Source organism: Ananas comosus, linkage group 7 (genome assembly GCF_001540865.1).
Source record: "Ananas comosus cultivar F153 linkage group 7, ASM154086v1, whole genome shotgun sequence".
Lineage (NCBI taxonomy): Eukaryota > Viridiplantae > Streptophyta > Magnoliopsida > Poales > Bromeliaceae > Ananas > Ananas comosus.
In genome coordinates this window covers 749,270-762,318 of record NC_033627.1, presented here as the reverse complement: position 1 = coordinate 762,318, position 13,049 = coordinate 749,270, and the positions used below count along the sequence as shown (strand labels likewise).

The following is a 13,049-nucleotide window of genomic DNA, read 5'->3' as shown; positions in this document are numbered from 1 at the left end:
AAGTTAGATATATATTCCATCATTATCCAATAACAGGTATGATATGTGCAACGTACTTCACATTTTAATTTTTCAATACAAGCTCTAAAAATGTCCCACGAGAAAAGAAGATTCAGGAAAAAGTCATCGAAAATAAGTTGGACACAAAAGTCGTTACAAGAGAAAATTGGAGACACAGAATGGAGAAGAGAAAAAGCATTTTCGCCTGTCAGAGAACTGAGAGAAGATTACAATTCGAACAATTATAGCAATAAAAAAAGCGCCATAGATATAATTTTACAGGATTTAACAGAGTACATATGTCAAACTATTTTTCCTCTTTGCTTTATTGATCTCCAAAGACATGTAATGCCAACTTGTAGATTGGACCGTATATATATATTGTATGCCACATTGCCTTCATGTGAAACAAGTAGCTAAACAAAAGCATGTGAGTCAAAATGCTAAATTTTACTGGAGAAGGAAATCACAGTAATCTAGTATATATGAGGCCTATTACAAACTGCCTTTCCTTGTTACACACATTTCATGTGTAAATTTGAGGACTTCATCTGATACAAATCTATACAGGTGATCAACCAGTTCTCTACTGTAACTTTTTTGGGAAAAGTAAAAGGAAAAGAATTTGATCCGAATCATGTATTCTTAAGGATTACCACCCAGAGTGGCTTATTGATGATAACCCCATTACATTCAAGCAGTTGTTCCTTAAGGTGATGTGTAAGAAGACTTATTTACAATGGAGCTCCTCCCGCCGCCTTTTTCTCCATTCAGTACACAGATTTCACCTTCATTGCTGAGATGGAGACATTTTTAAATCAATCCCAATGTTCATCCCATTGTAAGCTATAGGAGCATACATCCATAGTTCATCCGAGCTCAAGAGCTGTATTAAAAATAAACAAAGATTAGATTCACATCAGTATTGCACTCTCTTCGCGAACTTATGATGCAATAGAATTTCACATAGGAGTATGAAATAAACTCTTACCTTAATTTGTAGTTGCAAGAACTTGACATAATTGACAGCTTCTTCGAGCATTGTGCTGATATCAACCTGTAAAGACAAAACCATCCTTTAGCCATCCACATTTCTTGTTAAACAATTTTGACTGCACCAAAAGGTCACCTTAAACGCTTACTTTGGTTCCATTAGGAACAAGATTTTGTAATATTCTCAGCCTCTCATTGATTCTTTCCCTTCTTTTCTGCATTCAAATAATAACAGCTTGAGAACATGATAATTGAAGAGCTAGCAAATCTAACTTTATAGTGATAGAGATAAAAACCAGTACCCTTGCATAGAGGCTTTGAGGGTCGGTTGCCGACCCACGATTAGCCCTAGTTTTGCCGCTCAAGTTAAGGACAGAAGACCCTTTAGAGCAGGAACTTGTGCTCCCACCTCCATTCATCTCTTGAGAAGCATTTGAATCATTATCAGAGCCGTAGCTACTGCAGCTTTGCCCATGCAAAGCCTCATCATCTCCGCTTTGAATGCTATTGGCAGTTCTCTTCACTTCTCCCTTCTTTGCACTTTGAACCTGCATTTTCACCATACCATTAAATATTGACATAAAATGTATTAAATGGTCTAAAAGCACTTAGACATAAGGTTGAATATCCTTATACTTACTTTCTCAGAATCCCGAGCCTTCTTCTTAGTACTCACAGCAGTGCTGTCAAATTCGCCATGATCCACAAAGTTCTCTTCCTCAACACTAGGAAACTTTCTTTTGGGTTGAGTCGTCTGTTCAGAGAGGTCAATGAATTCTTCACCATATAAAGGGTTTAAATCTATTGGTTCCGAGCAAGTATTGATCCCGAGGGCCACATTCGAGCCATTTACATAACAGCTCTCATAAACAGAAGAGGGTAGAATGAAACTACTATTACTAGTACTACCACTAAGACTAACTTCTCCTTGAGACAGATAGTACACATTAGGGTTGGAATTCTCAGAACAATAGTATGACTCGGTAGCATGACCAGACCAGAAGAATGATGGGGCTCCGAAGCCCAAATCTGGGTTATCTGGCTCACACTGAAAAGGGAATGGGGCAAGCAGTTGGGCCATTATTTCAGACTCAGATTGCATTGACGGACTGTATGAGCTCCAATTGATCTCTGAAACCACTTTTGTAGGCTCCATTTCATAAGACATTGGATTGGAGGGAGGTAACTTTGGTTCGAGAAGTGTTGTTGTCAAGTATTAGCTTGATAATTCAATAGGCAAGCTCTTCATTGGTTATTTATATGCATCTCCTTGGACAATGTTGCAAAAGTTAGCAAGTTTGACTTGCACTCACCTCAACAATAGTTGTGAATTCTTTATTCATCACTATTAAAGATTTCGAGTCCACGGCAGGTTTGAATTGGCGATACAACTCATTGGGCTCTGAGTATCTGCAATGATATGAATAAAATATTCAGAAATAATTAAATTTAGAACTTCTTGTGGGTAGATAACATGATGACTAATTCCCAAAACCCACTTACCTAGATGTTGGCTAAATGATTGGAATATGATCTCATTCATGATTAGTGTGAACCCAGAATAACTTTAAAGAGAGGATTGGATAGAAAGAGTGAGAAGTCAATGATCTGGCGATCAAGAAAAAAGAATGAATTTGTAGAGGAATTCTGTTGGTGGGAATAAAGAAAACGAGCACAGAGAGAGAGGTCTGCATGTTCGTGGGGAGAGGTTCTGCAATTCCTTACAGTACCTGAGAAAAAATTGGGTAGCATATCCGGTGATCACGGTGCTTGTCTCCCCATAGGGAGGGTCTATTCACCTACCCATAGTTCCATTGCTTCTGCTCACAGCCTCAATTAGGCTTCTTCTCCTGTTTTTGAGTACAATCATTAGTAGCAGAAACAAAATTTGCTGAGTTGGCCTTCAAAAGTTATCATCACATACTTGGTAGTTGCAAGAAGCTATTAGCAATGGTGATGCCTATTGTGGGTTACTATGAATGAAGAAAGGAATAATAATTCTTATTAAAACTTAAAAGAGTACAAATTCATGGTCCCATTTTTGAAAAAATAAGATGTTCTTATCCCTTCGATGAACTGCAGAGGGAATTACCGTGTTTTACAATTAAAACATGAAAAAAAAAATGTAATTATTGCAAAAGCGAGAAACTATTGGTTTAGTCCATTTCTCCTTGACATAATAAGATGTAACTAATGCAACCTTTTAAAGGAATGATGTAACTAATCCAGCAAGAAGAATCAAGAAAATGAAAACCAATCTGTCGTAATGCTCATTAAAATTAATGAGAACTTTTTTATAACTTTTGGATTCCAAAGCATTGGAATGTAAGATTTGCGTTAAATAAGTTCTCGGATCTTGAAACTGGTTACCACTCTCTTCAATGATGATGATCACAATATTAGTAGAAAGTGACAGACAAATTCCCTAAATACGGAGCTTTTAAAACAAACAGACTACAAACGACTATGATTTAGATTACAACAATGTGATAAAGATTTAGGACCTCTTCTTCTCCCATTCTTCCGAAAGGACTCAAGAACAAATAAAATAACCAAGGAGATGAACTAAGATGTCGGCAATATCTTCGCCGGTTCACTGCATGATGTAAAGGTCTTAAGATAAGATTCCTTATATTTTCTTACCTTTTAGCTGTATATATGATATAACATAAACTAAGCCAGAGAGTTTTTTATCAGCAATTCCACATTGGTTGTTGAGAATACATGAACCTCTAATCTACTACCACAAAAAAGAATACAAGAGAGGGGATTGAACTGAGACTATTCCTTTTACCATTTTTTTTTCCCCTTGATTCTGGGTTTTTCAAAAGTCCATCCTTATTGGCTCTGATCCGCCGGCTGGCTTGTAAAAGCTGTTAACCCCTAAATAATATCCCAAAGGACAACTTCTGAGGACTAAAAATTCTTTCAAATAATTAATAAACCAAAATCCTCTAATAAACTCAGCAAATAATTAGTGTATCAAATTATTCTAACAAACTATGCTATTAAACATCAAGTTCTGCTAATTATTATAATATGTATGCCAATTGTTAAGCCACACGTGGGTTACCTGATTAGGTATCCGATGTTGGAGATTATCAATATCTTAAGACGCAGTGGTGGTTTTTCACAAATTTCCTGGACTTTCAGAAAGGACTTATTCTTTTTTCTTTTCTTTTCTTTTTTATGACCAGATTTGCATTGCTGGTGGGCTTTAAATTTTCACTTCACATGGAAGAAAACTTAGATGTTCCAACTTCTGTAAATATTGAATATATTATGCCACTTCTCATTGACATTAGTTGTTAATTAGTATCATATACGGAGTTCATTCGTTGACTTTAAGGCAAATGACAACAGTTTAGTGTGCTTGAATAATTATTTCTTTGCTGATGAAGAGCAATATGTATGTTAGCTGAATCCCAGGCATGTCTTATAAGAAGAAAACATAACAATAAAACCATAATATAATCAACCATGAGTAATTAATATGCATCAATATACTAAACCCATCTGTCTGAGCAGTCAAAATACAGAATACAGGGGAAGGTAAGTGCACAGCAAGTCAATCAGAAATCATAATTGTTATGAAATAAAAACTAGGATTTTTTTTTTTGAGACGCTAAAAAAAGCTGTCTTAACACCAAATTTAGCTACCAAAAAGAAAAATTTCAATAAAATTTTGTAAAATAAAACAGATGGAAAATGTAGCATGACATGTACAAAAGAATGGACAGCATAATCAACTGTAAGGAAAATTACACCACCTCAAAAACTTAAACAGAACAGAAGAGGCAAAGGTTTATCATATCTACCATTTGTTAATCCATAAATTCACAAGTCACAACCAAAGTGAAAATAAATAATAATAAAATAATCATGGTTTGTTTGGAATAAGCTGACATAAGTTGAGTGTTTACAATAAAAATCTAGGGAAGCAAAAGCACTAGAGATACACAGAGAGAAATGAAGTTGAGGCAATAAATAAATGTGAAAGTACTTCAAACTTCAACCTCCAAGGTGTATATCCCTAGCTATGAAATGAATATGAAAGGAAGTTGCAATTCCAAAAATCTGAAACAAAATTCCTTTGCATTTTATTTTAATAGTAAAATGCTTACACCTACAATATTATTGTATTACTGAAAGTACAATTAGTGCGAACTTATGCCGACAATATTATTGTATTACTGGAAGTACAATTAGTGCGAACAACATGGAGAAGAATAATATATGCTACAAACACACCTTTGACAAAACTCTGTTTCTCTCCTTTTGCTAAATTGTCGGGCCCACTTGATTTTCTTTAAAGGTTGAGCACATATTTCTTTGTTTATATAATAGTTATATATTAAAGTAATAAGATAAATCATTATAAGCTTTAGGTGAAGAAAATTAACTTCACTTGTAAATTAATGAATTCAAGCTTACTAAAATACCTTTAGTAGTTGAGACCTAACTGTTAAATTAAATGAAACAATAGTTTTCTCTGAAAGCTTAAGCTACTAGAGAGCAGCATTTTTAATATTTGATTTTCAACGCTCCCCCTTATTTCTAGGCTCAAAACTTTTTGATAAGCTCAAGGCGTGGATTTGAATTAAATAGAAAAAAATTAATTATGTAAGGAGTCTGGCAGGACTTAAATTCAGGACCTCCTATTAATATCATGTTAAATTAAATGAGACAAATATTTTTTCTCCAAAAGCTTAAGCTACTAGAGCGGTGTTTTTAATATTTATACTCAACACTAACAATCATATAATCTTCCATCAGTGTACCATAAACTGAATATGCAGGACCCAGCTTTCCTTTATTGAACTGGTATGTTCAACCAGCCTGAATCTGCCTGCTAGTCTGGGTCACAAGAGAAAGTGGAGGTTAAAAGAAAGATAAAAAATAAAAGTAAGCCCACATGAAAGGGTGCTCCACAAGGTCACCGCCACTTATCTTTCTTGTTAAATGTAAGGCCAATCCACAGATTAATCAAAACAATACTACCAATATAATATGATGAGATTAAACAATTGATTCTTAAAAATACATTTCGCAGATAGGACTTCCACGTGCAATTGTAAATTATCATCCCAAGAATGTATACTCATAGAAAATACAATTTCTAAATTCTAAATGCATATGCATATAAGTTAAGAAGACGGAACAAAAGTAGTATACAAATTGTCATCTTTTTCTTATGTGCTATAAATGCATGAAGGTTGGAATGAAAATAGGTCATTTAAAATTGTATTATCCAAATTTCATATCTCCGTTTTGTTGTATATTAATTATGCAGCATAAATCTAGATCTGGTACTAGTTTTCTTACAGTTGCTAGGAGAAGTAATGTGTATAATGAAGATTTACATCCGTACCATATCCATAAATCTAAAATATGAGAAACACAAACTTGTAAGATATCAAATACTATACTATAATACATGTTTTTTTGGACCCACTAGAGAGTTACTATTTACCAAGCAATGGTGTATATTATATTTAGGATCAGTAGGGACAAGTCTTTTTTACTATGAGACACAAATTAAGAGAAATAATGTCACCAATACAAGGTAAAAGACATAAAAAAAATTCCTGTGTTTTAAAAAAAAAAAAGTCTAAATATTTTGTTCCATATATTGTTATATTACTTTATGCATACTCAAGCATACTTCAATTTATCTGACAGATATCCAGCTTCTAGCCTGTATCAAATTAAAATTTTCCAAGATTACTAAACAATTTAGTGTACATCAATTGTCACCCAGAGTGTACATAACTTTCATTCAGTAGTAAGAACTTTTTATGCTACTCCTGCAGTCCATCATTGAACATAACATTATTATTCAGATATAGCCAACTTTATTTTATAATCCAACAGCCGATGGTCTGCTTCCCACCACCTAGGAACAATTAATTTGTCCATTTAACAAAATAATTAACTATCTTAATCATCAGATATATAACATCATTCATAATTTACTAAAAATAATATAAGAGCACCAGGTCTGTAGATAGTCAAACTAGCATCATTTACCACCTAACTATATATTACACATTATCCTGTGATGTGTCGAGATGTGGGAATGACCTGACGCATAAGATGTACAACAACAATTATTTTTGACATGGAGTATCTCATATAAAGAAAAGTTCTCCACCTTACCTCGGATAGTGCGTTTGTGCACAATTTACTATGGTACTTATTACGGCATGTCTTAAGTTGAAATCAAATTTCTACCACATAACCAACATTCATATTTCTCTGGTCCCAAAGACAAACCTGAGTCCAATCTGACTGAGGAGAATCTAAGGCAGCCTTAATAGGCTACCAGTCATGTAAGCAGAATAACCCTGTATAGCAAAAACCATGAATGTAACTTTAAGTGGTAAAAAGATCAACTCAGCTTCTTATGGTTGTATTTGTGATGTGGTCAATACATAATAATTTATATATCGTGTAACATAATTTCTATTCTTTGCTAATCGAATAAACAATTGGGTTGGAAAAACTAAAATTCAAATCAATCAATAATACCTATAATATTCATAAAAAAAAGCAGAATAAAAAGTCAGAACACTAGCAGCATAATAAGGAATAAATATGCAGGTCAAAACAGAAAAAGCAAATAGAAAAGCATGTTCTTTTCTCCACCTTAATTATAAGTCAATAAAACTACAAAGACATCTTTGATTAAGCAGTTAAAAAGAAGGTAGGCAACCATATTAGTCGCCTACTATAACAATCATCTAGATTACCTGCAAGCTGTTAAGCTGTATTCTTTGCCTAAACAAGCCATTTCGTATTACACAAGCAATCAAGCATAATTTAGCAGGATGAAGTGCCCCGTGGTATAATGCCTGGGGCCAAGAAAATATCAACATTAGTAGCACATAGAAATGCAGTCGAGCAGATCGATCATTAAAGTACTTGTCTTCTTCCATTAATTAATACTATTTTGAAGAGTAAGTAATCTGGATCAAAGTAGCAAATAATGTCTTTTGATTCACATGGCTCAGCAGTAAAGTTTCCACAGATTCACATACAGATTACGGAGTGCAGAATAATGACTTGTAAATCTGAACTTAGAATTTAATAGAAGATAGGAGCATTTCACATTGTGTGCAACAGAATATTTAATCACATTACAGCAGTGATTAATCAGGACAAAACCCGTGACCTAGTTGGACACAAAAAAAACCAGGTCAGGTTTTGGCTCGAAACTTTTGTAAAGTCCAAAGCTTTTGGCAAAAGGGATATCAGGCATAAAACTATAGCAATAGCGACACATAAAGCTCAAATTTTTCCAACAAAATTCACCTCAGGAAGGAGCATTGTGGACAAACCAACGGGTAAAAAGAAAAAACAAAAGCCCCTTTTGATCAGCGACAAGTGAAGCCACATATAAAAAACCAAAGGAGTGATAGCGCGCTTAATGTAACAAATCCCTCTACCAAACTACATTCTTCGATCCAATGCTCAATGCGAGAAACAGGAATCCTACAAATGATATGCTACGAGGTTCCTGATGATAATAACAAATGGTAGTGGCTGTAGCACTGCAATTGGCATCTCGGAAGCGTAAAATGGGGTTTTTGATCAGTTCCACTGGAACCAAAACAAGGATGATATCGAGAAATCGGGATCGGGAAAGTTAGGGTTTTGGGATTGAGAGGAGGCGATGGATAAAGAGTCGACGAAGCGGGAAGAGAGGAGGAATGGGGAGGGAGTGCGAAGCGGGAGAGTCGAGCGAAGGGATCGCTCTGGAGTGTTCCTTTTACTAGTCAAGCCCTCTTTGGCCCATAAAGGCCCAAAATAGCCACATCTTGGGCCGGCCGTTTAAAGTGGAGTTCTCTTTAGCCTAAAGGCCCAAAATAGTTGTTTTTTGGGCCGGTCCATGTACCAGAGACCCCGTCGCGATTCGCCGTTACGCGGGGTGAGGAGCTGATCACCGACACCGTCGGATCGAAGGACACAGTTCGGAATCAAGCGGAATGGTTGACCGTTGACCACCAGCTGGCCGTGACGGAGAAGACGTAGCGCCCAAGTCTCCTCGTCACAGCTATTCCACAAAATTAAAATATTTGATCAATCAATTCTCTATAAAGCATCATTTCAATGTATAATTATCAATTTGATTGGTTTACACAAAAATTACAATATTTAATAATTATCACATGTGTTTTATAGTAGTTCTCCGTGCATATTATTTTGTGGCATCAGATTGGAATGATATTTTGAAATTTTTTGCTATCTTCTCCATCTGACTAATTCAACAATGACCGGGGAATCATTATTCTCCCTGGTCAAAATTTATTTGCCAACGTGAAAATAATTGATTATATTCGTGAACGCTTAGACCTGAATAATTATTTGACACGATCGTATATTTTTTATTAAATTCTTAGAAATACATGATCTTCAAGATCATGTGAAGGCTAATATATCGAACAGCTTTTATGCTTTACAAGCCGTTGCGTCTCAACTTAATTAAGGATAAATTTAGACTTCTAACTTTGAAAGAAGATCGCAGAATATGTACATGATTGCTTTTGCACTGTAAGTGAAAATTCGTTTCCGTACTATTCATAACACCGTTTACTATTTATTTTATTGAAATTTTGATGAATATATATAATTAAAGTTGCACCCTTGTGCTAAGTCGACGAATGACCATTGAACGTTAGGTCAGAGGAATCTGATCCGCGTGTAATTGGGGGGAGTACGTGACCACCTTCGCATATCCTTTTGTGTTCAAATGTGACTTTCTCGTTTTAAATGTGACATTGTACTATTCAGAATCCTTATCCCCTTAAATTGGAAGGAAGAATATGTATATTGCTACTTCATACACACACGGTTCATGCATCACGCCAACTAACAAGGACATTTATTTTTTCTTTGTGACCGAGTAGAAAATGATAGAATGGAATATTATAGTGATTGATACTGCTAGCTAATTGGGATTATCGAGTGCAATTACTTGGTGCTTAATCCGAGTTTAAGCAACATAGCTACTATTCCGATCATCTTGTATTTACCCCTTTTGTTCTGGACTTAAATTTGTTTTGGAATTTAGTCCGCAAAATATTTCTGCCGTCTAAAGGAGCTACGTTCAAACAGAGCTTCAGGTCTACTTCAGTTGAACAGTGAGTTTAAAAAGACTAATAACATTTTCAAAAATAGGGTATGAAAATTTTTTCACTTAGAACATCTAACTAGGAATTCAAAATTTTACTTTTCATATCAACAAATTTATAAATACAAATCGACTGTCCCTAGAGCAAGTGGCAAAAGACTCGGTGGTTGATACCCAAGGCCCCAAGTTTGAATCCTAATTAATTTACATTTTCAGCTAAATTTATTTCTAAATGAAATAAACGAAGCGAATAGCGTACTACCTATCTTTCAAGAAAAAAATTTATAAATACAAAAAAGTAATGTTTACTAGTCAAGTTAGGCATTAACTAGTTAAAACGTTAAACCATATTAATTAAGGCTATTTAATGACTTATCTCTAAACTATTTTGTCAAACCCGTTTGGTGTAAGATTTACACTTGGGAGTTTGAAAAAGCGGTACGGCAATCAACTTTATCAAAATTAGAAATAGAAATAATACCTAACTAGACCATGCCACTGATATTCTAAGAAACGAAAATTCACGTTATGAACGCTGCATTAGACTTGAAAAATGTTGTCGTCAAAATCTTGACCCTAAGAACCCACCCAAACCAAACTGGTCCGAAGTAAAATCATGTTATCGGTCGAGTTCGATCGGATCCTATAACATATCGGATTCGGGTTCGGAATCTACCGCACGCGTCCGTGGTGTTATGGTGTATCCGATGCTTCATGTGAACAGGGCCACTTTGGCCACAAAAGGAACAGATGCGTTGCTTCGTGGACTACATATATTAATTAGGACCACGCACACGCAAGAAGTGTTACTACACGGCTCAGCAAGATGAGCCAATAATTTCGCTCACAAATTTATAGTTTCTAAAATTGATACAATAACGTCGCTAATAAGTAATAAATGTATTTACGAACAACTATTTATATCAAATCAGAATTTATTTAGTAAGGAAAGAGATTAAATTACAGGTGTACGCCAATTTCCAAGTGGTAGTAGTGAGCCACTGACACACTACCACTGAACGAGTAAAAGCCATGGAGGCGGCGAGAAACACGTGCTTCCGACGAAGCCGCTGGTTACCAAAAACAAAAAAAAAAAAAAACAACCCAACGGAACCGCCGTTTCTAGAAAAGTCCACCCCAGGTTAGCCCACGGCCACCGCCTCACACGCCAATAACACCCACGTAGGCCCCTACGTCATACTGTTGGGCCCCACGAGTCAGCCTCACATACCTGTATTTATGTACAATCCGTGTTGACTAAAGAACGAGTCCATACTCTTTTATATTATTATTATTATGTTATGTTCTATGTTCTATGTTCTATTCCCGGGGCTCACACTCTCTCACATTGCTTCTTCTATATATGCGATTTTGAGCACCATTCATTCATGCACAGTGACACTCCGCTTTCTAGTTGACCCACGACTCCTTCCTCGCTTTGCTTAGCCACCGCAACCACCACCTACAACAGCTAGCTAGCTACCCCAACTCCGACGCAACTTCCCACCTCCCCCTCTCCCTTTTTTTTTTCTGTTCAATTCATCTCCCTCTTTGTATAAAATCACCCACCCCCTCTTTCTCTCTCTCTCAAACTCGACCACTATAGTACGTCTCTCCTCACCAGCACTCCTCTTCACTACTACCACCACTACTGCTACTAATATTAAGATTCTTTCTCTCATCGATGGCAATTGATGCTTTAGAGAGAACCGCGATACCGCCGCCGCCGCCGCCGCTGTCGACGGAAGAAGCGAGCGAGGAGGAGGAGGAGGAGGAGGAGGAGGAGGAGGAGGAGGTCTTCCCGCCCCTCGAGGGGTGGGCGAAGCGGAAGCGGTCGAAGCGGCACAGCCGCTTCTTCCCCGACCACCGCCAGCCCACCGAGGAGGAGCACCTCGCCCTCTGCCTCGTCATGCTCGCCCGCGGCGGCCGTTACGGCCCCCACCGCGTCTCCTCGCCACCGCCACCACAGCCGCCGCCGCCGCCGCCGCCGCAGTACAAGTGCTCCGTATGCGGCAAGGCCTTCGGATCGTACCAAGCCCTCGGCGGGCACAAAGCAAGCCACCGGAAGCCGATCTCCGGCGACGATGCGCCGGCGGCGATCGCCGGCGCCGCTGCTACGTCGGCGGCGTCGGGGTCCGGGTCGTCGACTGGGGGGGGAGGAGGAGGAGGAGGATCGGAGAAGGTGCACCGGTGCTCGGTGTGCTCGAAGACGTTCCCGACGGGGCAGGCGCTCGGCGGGCACAAGAGGTGCCACTACGAAGGAACGATCGGCGGCGGCGGAGGCGGGGGGAGAAGCGCTTCTGCTACCACCGTAGCATCTGAGGGGGGCAGCTCGAGCCACCGGGGGTTCGACCTGAATGTCCCGGCGATGCCGGAAGGGTTTGAGGGTGCAAAACGATACTTTGCGATGGCGGCGGCGGCGGCGGCTGCCGCGGCGGAGGAAGAGGAGGTGCAGAGCCCGCACCCTTTCAAGAAGCCCCGGCTCCTAATCCCGGCTTGATTCTGACAGCAATTTTAAGTTTTCTTTAAGTTTTCTTATTACTTTTTTTTTTTTTCTGATATTATTCTTTCTAGATGTTGGATTATGTATGTGTACAGAGAATTATTCATTCTTTGTAGCAGTTTTTGGCTTTTATTAGTTCTCCCTTTAAAATTTTTTCGGCCAATTTGCATAAAAAATTTACTTATTTTGGACTTTTGCAAAAGCGGGCCAATTTTTTTATTTTTGCAGTTTCGGTCTGCTTTTTTAGCAAACTGATCAAAATACTCTTATATCTTTTTCTCTTTCCTCTTTCTCTCTCCTTTTCATTTCTCTCGTTCTTTTTTCTTTCTCTTCCCAAAGAGCGGCGGAGATGGAGCGGAGACGCACTTATACCTTTTTCTCTCTCCTCTTTTTTCTCTCGTTCTTTTTTTTTCTTTCTCT

The 13,049-nt window shown here is 37.7% G+C and overlaps 2 protein-coding genes across 9 annotated transcripts; one reads left to right on the top strand and one right to left on the bottom strand.

The window, feature by feature from the left end:
* LOC109712597 (transcription factor bHLH84-like) lies at positions 403 to 8,745 on the bottom strand. Of its 8 annotated transcripts, XM_020236236.1 has the most exons (11): positions 8,308 to 8,745; positions 7,746 to 7,847; positions 7,270 to 7,340; positions 5,775 to 5,850; positions 2,724 to 2,843; positions 2,497 to 2,601; positions 1,634 to 2,403; positions 1,296 to 1,541; positions 1,143 to 1,208; positions 992 to 1,057; positions 403 to 886 (listed from the first exon to the last, which is right to left on the bottom strand). In XM_020236236.1, the coding sequence occupies exons 7-11, from the start codon at positions 2,159 to 2,161 to the stop codon at positions 791 to 793; spliced, it is 1,002 nt and encodes a 333-aa protein (XP_020091825.1). In that variant the 5' UTR covers positions 2,162 to 2,403; positions 2,497 to 2,601; positions 2,724 to 2,843; positions 5,775 to 5,850; positions 7,270 to 7,340; positions 7,746 to 7,847; positions 8,308 to 8,745; the 3' UTR covers positions 403 to 790. The 8 variants fall into 8 exon arrangements, with proteins under 8 accessions (XP_020091825.1, XP_020091824.1, XP_020091826.1 ...); XM_020236235.1 differs by having other exon boundaries at positions 5,775 to 7,340; XM_020236237.1 differs by lacking the exon at positions 5,775 to 5,850.
* Positions 11,266 to 12,831, top strand: LOC109712392 (zinc finger protein 1-like). The gene has a single exon (XM_020235942.1). It carries the CDS (start codon positions 11,811 to 11,813, stop codon positions 12,624 to 12,626), a length of 816 nt encoding a protein of 271 aa, XP_020091531.1. The 5' UTR covers positions 11,266 to 11,810; the 3' UTR covers positions 12,627 to 12,831.

What these genes read in the sequence shown, in the direction of transcription:
- LOC109712597 (XM_020236235.1), bottom strand. Translation starts at nt 2,161, where the DNA reads ATGTCTTATGAAATGGAGCCTACAAAAGTGGTTTCAGAGATCAATTGG. An exon ending in AGGCTCGGGATTCTGAGAAA is followed by an intron (nt 1,542 to 1,633) that starts GTAAGTATAAGG and finishes GTGAAAATGCAG; the next exon opens with GTTCAAAGTGCAAAGAAGGG. An exon ending in TCTTGCAACTACAAATTAAG is followed by an intron (nt 887 to 991) that starts GTAAGAGTTTAT and finishes TTTTTAATACAG; the next exon opens with CTCTTGAGCTCGGATGAACT.
- LOC109712392 (XM_020235942.1), top strand. Translation starts at nt 11,811, where the DNA reads ATGGCAATTGATGCTTTAGAGAGAACCGCGATACCGCCGCCGCCGCCG.